We start from the raw sequence: 13,357 nt of genomic DNA, 5'->3' as shown, positions 1-13,357 counted from the left end.
TTCCGGGCAAGGACAGAGAGACTCAAGAGGAGCTTCTATCCCCAAGCCATCCGTTCCCTAAACACACACACCCGCCCTCTCACATCATCTATAATTGACTGAGACAGGACTCTCTTCCAGACACTCTAAACCAAGGCACAATGTACATTCCAAACTCCTTTAATTTTAAATATGTTTATATTGTCTATCCTGTAAAATAGTCAGATGTCTATTCATATTAATGTACAGAATTCACCTGCTTGCTGCTACTACTGCACATTCACCCAGTGTGTGTGTGTGTGTGTGTGTGTGTGTGTATATATATATATATATATATATATATATATATATATTCCCCCCCCCCCCAAATTTTTGCACATGTCGAGGAGCGTGTCAGGCTACATTTCACTGTGTGTTATACTTGTATAAATATGCATGTGACAAATAAAGAACCTTGGACCTTTCTTTTTATAGATATAAAATTATGGAAATGTACTGATCTGTGATCTGAATTATAACATTTCTGACTGTCTGAGGCAAAATTTACCCGGATCGGATCGAATCGATTCTAGAAATCAGTGACGATACCCAGCTCTAACAGTTACACAATCATACCAAAACTCTGTCCTGATAGGTTCCACTTTCTCTTTTGTATCAGACATACTGAGACAATATTCGGGATAAATAATCACGAAAACAATTTATTTATTCAGTTTAGCGGTTTACACGTCACATCATTATAATCACAGAGCTTGTTTCACTTGAATCGTCCACTTGATGGCGAAGTAGAGCAAATGAATCATCACAATGCTTCAAACCATGAGTCGACCAGTTGGATGGAAAGTTTCAGTTCATCACGAGGCTTTATCTCAACATCACTAGTATTTTGGTCCTAAACCATTCAGAGCTTTATAGACCAGCATCAGAACTTCAAAGTCTATCCTCTGACGGACAGGCAGCCAGAGTAAAGACCTCAGAGCTGGACTGGTGTGGTCCACTTTTTTGGTCTTAGTGAGGACTCGAGCAGCAGAGTTCTGAATGAGCTGCAGTTGTCTGACTGATTTTTTAGGTAGACCTGTAAAGATGCTGTTACAGTAATCAAGCCTACTAAAAATGAATGCATGGACTAGTTTTTCCAGGTCCTGTTGAGACATCATAACAGTACTTACTTTTAAATGTTTACTCTTTGGTCGCTCAGCTTCCACCGTTTTTTTTGGCAAAATTATCCACATCCACCGCCGCGCTATGCAATCTGGGATATGTTGGGCCACGAAGTCTACACCGACACATCCTTAAAATTCAGGGAAATGAAGGACACATGTGAGGGCCGCATTTCGAGCAGCCTTTGAATTGGAACAGTCTTCGTCGCGTTGCTGTGACGTAATCGGCCTTAAAATGCGGCCTTTAAGGCTGCAGACCCTGAATTGGGATACAGCCCAGGAGTGACATGTTTAGCCACATGTTCTCCTTAAGTTGCTGGCTGTCTGAGTGGTGTCCAAGAAACGATGTGGGCTTCATAGATAATTGGCAAATCTTCTGGAGGAAACCTGGTCTTGTTAGGAGAGACGGCATCCATCCCACTTTGGATGGAGCAGCTCTCATATCTAGAAATATGGACACATTTATTAAACCCCCTAAAATATGACTATCCAGAGCTGGGACCAGGAAGCAGAGTTGCAGTCTTACACGCCTCTCTGCAGCCAGTGTTGGGGAGTAACGGAATACATGTACCGCCGTTACGTATTTAGAATACAAAATATGAGTAACTGTATTCCGTTACAGTTACCGTTTAAAAAGGTGGTATTCAGAATACAGTTACTTTGTTGAAATAAATGGATTACACTGCGGTACTTTCCTGTTTCTGTTTGTCGCGGGTCAGGACTGTTTGGGTTTTGTTTGACAGCTACGTTCTTTCGTTCCAGGCGGCAGCGTTACGGTTGCCATGGTTACAGGGCGACGCTCTCTCTCTCTTTCTGCGACTGTGTGTTTCCTGGGTGAGAGAGCGCCTTTTCGTTGTTGTTGTTGTGCTAAGCTAACAGGCAGAATGCTACAAGCATAGCTCTAAAGAATGTAGCATCATGGGCAGTATAGTCCGTGTTGCAGGGAGAATGGACTGCCATACACGTTATGGGTCTGTGAGCGCGAGGAGGGAGAAAAAGGCGAGTGGAAAGGTACGAGTTGTCGTCGAGGAAAAACGGGAGCTGGAAACATGTAAATATAATAATAACCACTGCAGCCAAGAAGAGTGCCTGACGAGCCCAGTTGTAAGTAAGCTATTAAGACTCGACTGTACACCGTGTTCGTGTTTTCCTCCGAAAACAATAAGTTCCGTTGGAGCAGTCTTTCAACGCCTCTCTCTGTCTCTCGCAAGAAAAATTGACCCACACAACAAAGTAAAGCTATTTTTCGGCTACGAGCCGACAGGGACCCCGCCGTATTAGTCAGAGGTCCCTTTACTACAGTTCGGAGTCGCGGACCTTCAGTAATAGTAATAAATCACACAGCAATAGTACATTCACGTTGTTGTAAAAAGCATGATAATATATTAAGTGTTCCAAAGTATTCAGAATACGTTACTCTCATTGAGTAACGTAACGGAATACGTTACAGAATACATTTTGGGGCATGTATTCTGTATTCTGTAACGGAATACATTTTAAAAGTAACCTTCCCAACACTGTCTGCAGCTTCTCTCCTCCTGAAACGATAGCTTCAACACATAATCTGTTATTAGACTATTAAATATTTCACTTTAATGTTGCAACTATGCAGTCACTTCTGTCTTTAAACAAAATAATATTTTCCAGTTACAGAAATTATGAAATCCAAACTAAAGTGTTACTGTTGCTATATGCATTTAATATAAATAATCGATGATGGTACTGACATGAAGGAAGAGAAAGTTACAGGTTGCATCCTTTGAGTTTGTCGCTGTGCCTTTGGGCGATTTTTATGACAGATGTTTCTCTTCAATTCTTAAATCAACTTTTCAAAACACAAACACTATTTTAAAGCTTTTAAAGAGTAAAATATTAATGATAATTATAATAACAGTAATAAAAACAAAAGCTCTCAGATCCATCAAACCAAGCAGCAGAGAGAACAACAAGTGAAGATAAAACTTTAACCTTGTAGACTTCATTATGTTCCAGCTGCTCTACAGACGCTGTGACCTCGAACTTAAGCAGGTTGTAAAGTATGTGCAGCTCAATAACTTCATAATTAGACCCTGTGTAATTATGAAGTTATGAATTATGAAGAGCAAAGATATCCTCTAAATCAGCGTAGCACATGTGCAGCTGCTGGGATTCACTTAAGCATTCGGCTCGTCGCTGTTGCAGATTTTTCTCTCGCTGTTCTGGCTCACAGCGCTGCAAGCACAAAAATAAATATCCCCAAAGGTGTGAAAGGGAGCTAATTAGTAAGAGTATTGTTACTCTCCCCAGGAGAAGTCCACCAGTAGAAATCAGTCCAATAACAAGGTGTGTAACATCTAGCAGGGTGACAGAAAAACCCAGGGTAACTTCTAAGGACCTCAACGTCTCTCTCACATTGTGTTTTTTAAACATGTTTCCATTTGTCACTTCAGTCTTTACTCTGAAATACAGGAAGAGAAATCATGGCTGAAACAATTTCTCATGAAACCAGGGGAGTGGTCCAACAGTCAGTTTTGGTGAGGAAGGTTCCTAACTGAGAGAAGTGACCCAGAAGTATCTGTGTAGCAGCCACAATGAATCAAGATCATGAGCTTTATTAACTGATCAAAGTCTATTCTTTCATCTTCTGTATTATTCAGTTTGCATTGGTAATGCCCATTATTGTAATGCTTTTTTAAGATGAGCAAAACTTTCTTTTACTTTGGGTTAGCTGGGATAACTGATGGATGGAGGGAATTTTACTTCAGCCACAGAAATCCTAAACAGGAAGGAGGAGCAGAGTTACAGTGGATCACTATCCAGCAGGGACACAAGATTTATTTCAATTTCTTGGCAAAGAGTGAGATTTACGCAGTGGGCAAATTAGAGAGATGACACCATCAGATTCCGAGCCCTCCATGTGTTAATCAAGAAACTGCTGCTGTGCTACATCCATAAATAATGAATAAATTAGGAGCTAAAGCTAAAAGGAGTTTATTTGTACCATCTTCATGTGAACACATTCAAGAACATCACAGATGAAAGAAACATTACAAACTTCCACACTACACAAAGCAAGAAAAATAGTTTTTCTTTCAGGTGGTTTCAGAAAAAACAGAAACATCAAACACCTCCAAGACTCTCTTTGAAAGAACTAAAAACCTTTATTCTCATGGTCCAATCATGAGTGAACTCCCCGATGAAGCCTTGTGTGCTAAAACATGTCAGAGTTTTAAAGGTTAAATCAGAATCAGAATCAGAATACTTTATTGATCCCTGGGGGAAATTATTTTTTGTTACAGTGCTCCATTTTAAACCAACATTAAGACAAGACAGACAATACGCTAACTAAGAATAGTACAATATATACATATATATACATACATACATAAGTCACTTATAAATAAATAGCTGGAAAAGAAACATGTGTAGTTGTAGCAGCAAACAGTGTGTTAAGTGGATGCGTTGTACAGGGAGATGGCCACAGGCAGGAAAGATTTCCTGTGTCGTTCAGTGGTGCTTTTCGGTAATCTCAGTCTCTCACTGAACGAGCTCCTGTGACTGACCAGCATGTCATGGAGTGGATGGGAGGTGTTATCCAACATTGTCTTTATCATGGACAGCATCCGCCTCTCCGACACCACCTTGAGGGAGTCCAGCTCCATCCCCACAACATTGCTGGCCTTACGGATTAGTTTATTAAGTCTGTTGGCATCTGCGACCCTCAGCCTGCTCCCCCAGCATGCAACAGCATAGAGGACCGCACTGGCCACAACAGACTCATAGAAAATCCTGAGCATTTTCTGGCAGATGTTGAAGGACCTCAGTCGCCTCAAAAAATAGAGACGACTCTGGCCCTTCCTGTAAAGTGCTGTGGTGTTTTTAGCCCAGTCCAGTTTATTGTCAATGTGTACTCCAAGGTATTTATAGTCCTCCACAATGTCAACACTGACCCCCTGGATTGAAACAGGGGTCAAGTGTTTCCTGGTCTTCCTGAAGTCCACGATCAGTTCCTTGGTCTTTGCCACGTTGAGCTGCAGATGATTCTGCTCACACCACGTGACAAAGGAGTCGACCACAGCCCGATACTCTGTCTCATCATCCCTGCTGATGCATCCAACCACCGCAGAGTCATCAGAAAACTTCTGAAGATGGCAGGTCTCTGTGCAGTGGCTGAAGTCTGTGGTGTAGAGGGTGAAGAGGAAGGGGGAGAGGACAGTCCCTTGTGGTGCCCCTGTGTTGCTAATCACCTTGTCAGACACACACTGTGGGAGACGTACATATTGTGGTCTTCCTGTCAGGTAATCAACAATCCAGGACACCAGAGAAGCATCCACCTGCATCGCTGCTAACTTATCACCCAGGAGGGTCGGCCTGATGGTGTTGAAAGCACTGGAAAAGTCAAAAAACATGACCCTCACAGTGCTCGCCGGCTGGTCCAGATGGGTGTAGACACGATTGAGCAGGTAGATGATGGCGTCCTCTGTTCCGAGACGAGGCTGATAAGCGAACTGAAGGGGATCCAGATGTGGTCTTACTATGGGTCGCAGCTGGTCCAGGATGAGCTTTTCCAGGGTCTTCATGATGTGGGAGGTCAGTGCCACGGGCCTGTAATCCTGGGGGCCACTGGGACGAGGTGTCTTAGGTACAGGGACGAGGCATGATGTCTTCCACATCACCGGGACCCTCTGCAGACTCAGACTCAGCATAAACAGTTTATGAAAGACTCCACACAGCTGGGGGGCACAGGTCTTGAGGACAAGGGGACTCACTCCGTCTGGTCCAGCAGACTTGCCTGAGTGAAGTCTCCTCATTTGCATCTCAACCTGGTATTGAGTGAAGGTGATGGGTGGGGGAGGGGTGTCAGGAATCTCACAGGAGGCAACATGTGAAGAGAGAGGCTGGCACAGTGGTGTGGCTCTGGATTCCAGGCTGACTGCAGGTGAGGTTGTGGGGGTGGGAGCAGACACTGTGGTGTCGAATCTATTGAAAAACAGATTCAACTCGTCGGCTCTATTCTCACCTCCCTCAGCTCCCCTGCTGTTGGTTGGCCTGAATCCAGTGATGGTCTTCATGCCCCTCCACACCTCTCTCATGCTGTTCTGCTGGAGTTTCCACTCCAGCTTCCTCCTGTAATTGTCCTTAGCCTCTCTGATCTTGTCCTTTAGTAACACCTGGATCTTCCTCACCTCCTCTTTGTTGCCCCCTCTGAAAGCCCTCTTCTTGTTGTTGAGGAGGGCTTTGATGTCCTTAGTCACCCACGGCTTGTTATTTGGGTAACAATGAACAGTCTGAGCTGGAACAATGGAGTCGGTGCAGAAAGTTATGTAGCCTGTGATACACTCAGTAAGCCCATTGATGTCCTCGGCGTGAGGCTCACAGAGTGTTTCCCAGTCGGTCACCTCGAAACAGCCCTGTAGTTCCGCTATTGCCTCCTCTGACCACCTCCTAACGGTGTGTTCACACCGAACGCGATGGACGCGAATAGAGCGTCAGGTTTACATGTAAAGTCAATGGAAAGGCGCGATGACGCGCGATTGCGGGTCCCGCGAAAATTCGGAAGCAGATTTGCGTCGCGAAAACGCCAAAACGCGTGAAACGCGCGTCAGTGTAGCGCGTTTGGCGCGTTTGACGCGCGAATAAAACCACGCGCGTGAGTTTTTGTGTTGCACTTTGTGCATACGCGCGTTTCGCGTCTACCGCTCGAGTTGGAAAAATCTGAACTCCAGCGTCAAATCGCGCCGCGACAACCAATCAGGAGCCTGGTGACGTGGCTCTGACCTAGGTCAAAGGGGCAGATCCAGCCAAAGCCCTTCATTCTTCATTCAGTATGGAGGAAAAGCTGATCAGCGCCGTGGCTAACCACCCCGAGCTATATGATGCCAGCTCCTATTTCTACCGAGACAGGAATAAAAAGGACCTAGCTTGGAGACACATAAGTGAGGAGATCGGGCAACCTGGTAAGTTCATTCCTTCTTCTTTTTAATTTTCAGACTGACCCGATGAAGCCGTGCAAAAGCTAGCAAGCGCGCCTACTGTCCCGCGATTTTCCCACTGTTGTACAAATACCTTTCCGCTAACCAGATAATGCGTTTATTCAGAGGACATCTGCAGGAGAAAGTGGAAGAGCCTCAGGGACACCTATAATAAGGAGAAGAGGTCAGAGAAGGAGAAGAGGAGTGGGTCTGCAGCAGGATCGGGGAGGAGATGGAAGTTCTTCGCGGTCATGGGGTTTCTGGACCCCTTCCTCACCCCGCGGGAGACCAGCGGTAATATGGTGCGGACCGTGGAGAACTTCTCCCCCGAGGACCAGGGACAGCCCGAAGAGGCAGCAGGGGAGTGTCAGTCAGAAGGTATGTTTACAATTAATTAATGTAGGCAGTTAATTTATGCGTGTTGTCATACAGGAATATATTTTGTTTATTAATAAACAGTATAAAGTAGTCCCGCTGTTCATCCGTCACTGCCTCGCCTTTTCGCTGATTTTTTTTATTGCACCGTACAGCTTTCAACGATGCGCATTGCATTCTGCAGCCCAAATGACAAATCTCCTCCGTGTCGTGTCTCCTGCGCTTGCCAAACTTATCATGTTTGGTTTTGATAACCATCACTTCAAATAGAAAAAAACAGCACAAAAACACTCATAACTATGACCCTCATTCGGAAATAGACACCTGCACCGGGAGCAAAAAAGGCGCACAAAAGTGGCGCCGCAGACGGAGAAAAAGCGCGGCATAATACTTTTACGTTTTAAAATCGACAAAGGTTTGCACTTTGAGAATCAACTTGTGAGAACTGTGACTACTGTTCATGTGCTGCAATAAATGGGAGACCACTGTATATAATAATAAGTATATAATAATATAATATTCTCTATGACTATTGTCTTCAACCTGTTAACATTTAATATTGTCTTGATAGAGTCAAGTTATCATGCAGCAGAGTCCTCCCCTGTTGCTTCTCCTGACTCCCCAGTCCCTGGTCCCTCCACTCCTGCTGCTGCACCCACAGGTATGAACATCAAGCACTGATAGCTTTTTACTTGCTTGGATTCCCTTGTGATCACCTTTACTAAATATCTACAACCAATCTGTTCATATCCTGGTTTTTTTCAATTTTGAAAATGACAATCTAGTAGCAGCCTTCTCATTTCTTTGTGGTGTTTTGTTCTGTTTTTTACAGGCCCACAGAGGAGGAGAGCTCGAAGGCGGTCGAGGGAAGGGTCCCAGGATGGTCCATCGGCGGTGGAGCTGGCTATCCTGGAGTCCCTAAAGAGGCCACGCCCGTCTGCAACAGAGTATTTCCTCCTCGGCCTTGTTCCTGCTCTGGAGAGCATGCCGCCTCAGACACGAGAATTCGTGAAATTCCAAATTCATAAATTAGTTTTTGACAACAGCACAGCTGTGCTAAATTTGGAAACATTGGACCCTAATGATCAGTAGTTTTCTGATGAGGCAGCAGCTCTCCAGGGCAGAAACAATGTTCTTATTCTTCTCCTCCTTCTCCCCTGAGGCTCTTCCACTCCAAGCTGGGTCCTTTTTATTCCTTTCTCTCTGTAAATAGTTAAATTTCATATATTTATGTTGAATCTTTTTATTACTGAATTTATATATTTTATCAAATAAACATTTATAATGACAAATGTCTCTGTTCTACTACACAGCAAATATTGGCACCCGACTTGACACAAGTAGAATTTATTTCATATTATACTAATGACAAAATATACTGATACAGTGGGATGCAAAAGTTTGGGCAACCTTGTTAATAGCCATCATTGTCCTGTACAAATCGTTATTTGTCACAATTTAAATTGTCAGTTAAATACATCATATAGGAGACACACACAGTGATATTTGAGAAGTGAAATGCAGTTCACTGGATTTACAGAAAGTGTGCAATAACTTTACACTAAATAAAGCAGGTGCATATATTGGCAACACATAAAAAGAGAAATAACATAAATATGTAGTGTATATCAATGTGTGTGTCTCCTATATGATATATGTAATTGACATTTTTTACTGTAACCGATTCATACAGGAAAATAATGACTATTAATAAGGTTGCTCAAACTTTTGCATCACACTGGTTATAGGAACATAGTGAAGACAAGTTACTTAAGAGAATAAAGAGAGGTTAGGTTATTTTGGAGTAGAGATCCATTTATTAAGAAAATTTTAAAAAGACAGGAACACTCTTTAGAGGTTTGTGGGTGGCTCTTAAAAGAGCCGTTGTGGGGAAGTCACTCAGACTTCAAACAGGCTACTCCTTTGGTTGCCAAGACACAGCTCCCTCTGCCGAGAAGTGGGCCATGAACTTCTCCCTCACCAGGACAGCCTCTCTGGAGGAGTTGTTTGCTGCTACACGACCCAGGCCTTGCAACGGCTCCACCACAGCAGGTGCCACACCCCTCACAGCAGGTGCCCCTCTCTCGTCCACACAGCGCAGAAAATTGTGGAGAACACACGTTGCCTTCACACACTTCTCCGCAATTTCAGGACGGAGCTCCATGGCACGCCGATACAACCTCCACTGTGAGGAGAGGATACCGAAGGCACTCTCCACTATCATCCTGGCCCTGGAAAGGCGATAGTTAAAGATCCTCTTCTCTAAAGGGAGGAGGCGTCCAGGGAAAGGTCTCATGAGCTCACGCCGCAGCGGGAACGCTTCATCAGCCACAAAGACATGGGGCTGGGCTCCACGGTGTTCTCCACCAGGTAGAGGCTGGTCAGGAGGCAGATGGAGAGTCCCAGCCCGAAGAGCCTGACCAAAGGTGGAGTTGGCCAGAATACCACCGTCGCTGGTCCTCCCGTACCCCCCAACATCAATGACACGGAAGCGATGCTCTGCATCCACAACCGCAAGGAGAACAATGGAGAAAGTTCCCTTGTAGTTGTGGAACATGGATCCTGAGTTGGGGGGTGCCTTCGTCTGGACGTGCTTCCCATCCAGAGCTCCACAACAGAGGGGGAAGTTCCAGCGCTCCTGGAATCCCTCTGCGATGGACCGCCAGTCTTCAGTTGAAGGCACAGTCATGAAATCGTCCACTAGACAGTCCCAGATGGCCGTCGCTACCTGGGGGATGATCTGGCTCACCGTGGACACACCGACTCGAAAACTGAACGCGATGGTCCTGAAGGAGTCCCCGGTGGCAAGGAACCTGGACAAAATTGTTTAAAATGTGTATTATGTGTACTGCAGTTACAAAATACATTATTGAAATTCCAAAATTACAAATTCCAAAACATAAATCTTACATAAAACATTTTGTAATTATAAGGATAATTACATGATATATATTTGATATAATCTAAAACAGTCTGCAGTGATTATATACAAATATTCAACTATCCCAGAAATTAAACCAGGTATAAATAAACAAAAGGAGTGTGTATCACTACAAAGATTAACCCACAGTGGTCCTAATACCAGTTTGATATCAGCAAACACCGAGAGCATACCTATGACACCACAGCCATGCTATCATTCAACCACTGATAACAGCATAAATCGAATTAAATCGGGACTTGATGAGACCATCTGAGTATCACTAGAAATATTATAAACAGTACCAGTTTGCTATCGGTAAACACCGAGAGCATTCACTGTTAGCATAGCACATCCATGTTAGCAGTGTATAAACGATACACTGCTAACATGGATGTGCTATGCCATCAGTAAACGCCGACAGCATTCACTGTTAGCATAGCACATCCATGTTAGCAGTGTATAAACGATAGTTTATACACGCCGACAGCATTCACTGTTATAGCACATCCATGTTAGCAGTGTATACACGATACACTGCTAACATGGATGTGCTATGCCATCAGTAAACGCCGACAGCATTCACTGTTAGCATAGCACATCCATGTTAGCAGTGTATAAATGGATGGTTTAGCATATATTAGCACAGCTATCAATAAAGGACTACCGTATTGACCACTTTTACTAACCTCAGGCAGACGGACAGGCGCTCTGCAGGTGGGATTGAGCGCCTGTAATTGGTGTCTAGGCGGGCGATTCTGGGACCGACGCGGGAAAGCAGGTCCTCAAACTGGCCGGGTGACAGACGATGATATCGCTGGAATCTGCCGTCATCCAGGCGCAGCTCCTGGAGCAAATGGTGAAACTCACCAAACTGCTCACGCGCCTGGAGGACTTGATGGACCCAGGTACGGCGAGGACGTCTTTTACGCTGCTGCTCTGCTCTCCACAGTACATAGAGAAGGGAGACTCTCTCTTCAAGCGCTAGCTCGATAGCTGCCATCTTGCAAAACCAGGTCTGGCACAACTCCCTCCCACATTCCTCCCACATTTCCGGTTCACGCGCGTCAAAATATGATATTTTGACGCGCGATGGATTTTTCTTGGACACGCGTTGAGACGCGAATGTACACGCGTCAAATTAGGGGCGTTTGGGGCGTTTTATTCGCGTCCATCGCGTTCGGTGTGAACACACCGTAACAGTCCTAAACATGAGTTTCCAAAACGTTTTGCTGGAGAACAATGAACTATTTGACTGAGTTTCAATTATTTACAGACGAGCAAAAGCAGGACAGAGAAAAAAGGACAAAACTGACTCAGTAAAACGACAGAAAATAAGATCCCATGTAAATCTGTATTATGTAGAAGTTCAGCCCAGCAACCAGTTCAGTTCAACACAAGTTTAAATGATTCTATCTGAACTCTGTGGAGCCTGATCTCAAGCTTTTTGAGTCTGACACTGAAACCAGAGGATCTTTCTGTCTCTTCAGATTCACTGTGATCCAGTGATGGGAGTGATTTCAGCCCTGAGTGATCACGCTGATGTTTGCACAGAGCAGATAATTTAGTGAATGTTTTGGCACATTGGTAACAGTGAAACAGTTTATTAGTAACGTGGGATCGTTTGTGTGTGGAGTATGAACTGAGATTCCTGAAGCTCTTGTCACACTGGTCACAGCTGTAGTTTCCTTCCATGTGTGTACGTTCATGATTGTTACGACCATTTGACTGTGAGAAGCTTTTGTCACAGTGTCTGCACTTGTATGGTTTCTCTCCTGTGTGGACTCGTTTGTGTGATTTAAGCTCACATGCAGTGGTGAAGGATGACCTACACTGATCACAGAGGTGATTTCAGAAAAAACAAAACATCAAAAACCTCCAAGACTCTCTTTGAAAGAACTAAAAACCTTTATTCTCATGGTCCAATCATGAGTGAACTCCCCGATGAAGCCTTGTGTGCTAAAACATGTCAGAGTTTAAAGGTTAAACATGAGTTTCCAAAACGTTTTGCTGGAGAACAATGAACTATTTGACTGAGTTTCAATTATTTATAGACGAGCAAACCCAGAACAGAGAAAAAAGGACAAAACTGACTCAGTAAAACGACAGAAAATAAGATCCCATGTAAATCTGTATTATGTAGAAGTTCAGCCCAGCAACCAGTTCAGTTCAACACAAGTTTAAATGATTTAAATGATTCTATCTGAACTCTGTGGAGCCTGATCTCAAGCTTTTTGAGTCTGACACTGAAACCAGAGGATCTTTCTGTCTCTTCAGGTTCACTGTGATCCAGTGATGAGAGTGATTTCAGCCCTGAGTGATCACGCTGATGTTTGCACAGAGCAGACAATGAGGTGAATGTTTGGGCACATTGGTAACAGTGAAACAGTTTATTAGTAACGTGGGATCGTTTGTGTTTGGAGTATGAACTGAGATTCCTGAAGCTCTTGTCACACTGGTCACAGCTGTAGTTTCCTTCCATGTGTGTACGTTCATGCTTGTTACGACTACATGAATCTGAGAAGCTTTTGTCACAGTGTCTGCACTTGTATGGTTTCTCTCCTGTGTGGACTCGTTTGTGTCTATTAAGCTCACCTGCAGTGGTGAAGGATGACCCACACTGATCACAGAGGTGCTTTTTAACCCCACTGTGAATCAGTTCGTGTTGTTTTAAGTGATGTGATGTGGTGAAGCTTCTCCCACATTCTTTGCAGTATTTCAGTTTGTCTCCAGTGTGTCTACGTTGATGTGTTTTAAGGGTGGCTTGCCGACTGAAAGTTTTTCCACAGAGGCCACAATGAAAGTCTTTCCCACCACCACAGTGATGACAGGGTTGAGAACTGGATCCATCTGTGTCGCTCTGCTTCTAAACAAAGACACAAAGACAGTGTAAGTCAGTCCTTCAACACTTTTATCCTGAACGTCGCCTGAAATAAAGAGCATCTCTGCAGACGTCCAATTACATTTGACTG

General features: G+C 44.2%; 3 protein-coding genes across 6 annotated transcripts in view; 1 reads left to right on the top strand and 2 right to left on the bottom strand.

Annotated features, from left to right (window-relative positions):
• LOC309714060 (uncharacterized protein) overlaps positions 1-13,357 on the bottom strand; it is a 94,336-nt gene that overhangs the window by 33,237 nt on the left and 47,742 nt on the right. For all 4 annotated transcript variants that reach the window (XM_082546159.1, XM_082546161.1, XM_082546157.1 and 1 more), the window contains one exon: positions 12,981-13,251. In XM_082546159.1, coding sequence (XP_082402285.1) covers positions 12,981-13,251 — 271 coding nt within the window. The remainder of the gene's footprint in view (positions 1-12,980; positions 13,252-13,357) is intronic.
• LOC309714074 (uncharacterized protein) lies at positions 6,773-8,671 on the top strand. The gene is made up of 4 exons (XM_082546198.1): positions 6,773-7,075; positions 7,217-7,468; positions 8,037-8,126; positions 8,298-8,671. The coding sequence occupies exons 1-4, from the start codon at positions 6,946-6,948 to the stop codon at positions 8,555-8,557; spliced, it is 732 nt and encodes a 243-aa protein (XP_082402324.1). The 5' UTR covers positions 6,773-6,945; the 3' UTR covers positions 8,558-8,671.
• Positions 8,675-12,170, bottom strand: LOC309714069 (uncharacterized protein). The gene is made up of 2 exons (XM_082546188.1): positions 11,075-12,170; positions 8,675-10,278 (listed from the first exon to the last, which is right to left on the bottom strand). The coding sequence occupies exons 1-2, from the start codon at positions 11,434-11,436 to the stop codon at positions 9,381-9,383; spliced, it is 1,260 nt and encodes a 419-aa protein (XP_082402314.1). The 5' UTR covers positions 11,437-12,170; the 3' UTR covers positions 8,675-9,380.

Source organism: Aulonocara stuartgranti (genome assembly GCF_965226115.1).
Source record: "Aulonocara stuartgranti genome assembly, chromosome: 9".
Taxonomy (NCBI): Eukaryota; Metazoa; Chordata; class Actinopteri; order Cichliformes; family Cichlidae; genus Aulonocara; species Aulonocara stuartgranti.
The sequence above is the reverse complement of the archived record's forward strand: the minus strand, read 5'-3'. Positions and strand labels throughout refer to the sequence as shown.

What these genes read in the sequence shown, in the direction of transcription:
- LOC309714074 (XM_082546198.1), top strand. Translation starts at nt 6,946, where the DNA reads ATGGAGGAAAAGCTGATCAGCGCCGTGGCTAACCACCCCGAGCTATAT. An exon ending in TGAGGAGATCGGGCAACCTG is followed by an intron (nt 7,076 to 7,216) that starts GTAAGTTCATTC and finishes GCGTTTATTCAG; the next exon opens with AGGACATCTGCAGGAGAAAG. An exon ending in AGGGGAGTGTCAGTCAGAAG is followed by an intron (nt 7,469 to 8,036) that starts GTATGTTTACAA and finishes TTGTCTTGATAG; the next exon opens with AGTCAAGTTATCATGCAGCA.
- LOC309714069 (XM_082546188.1), bottom strand. Translation starts at nt 11,436, where the DNA reads ATGTGGGAGGAATGTGGGAGGGAGTTGTGCCAGACCTGGTTTTGCAAG. An exon ending in CGCCTGTCCGTCTGCCTGAG is followed by an intron (nt 10,279 to 11,074) that starts GTTAGTAAAAGT and finishes AATTTTGTCCAG; the next exon opens with GTTCCTTGCCACCGGGGACT.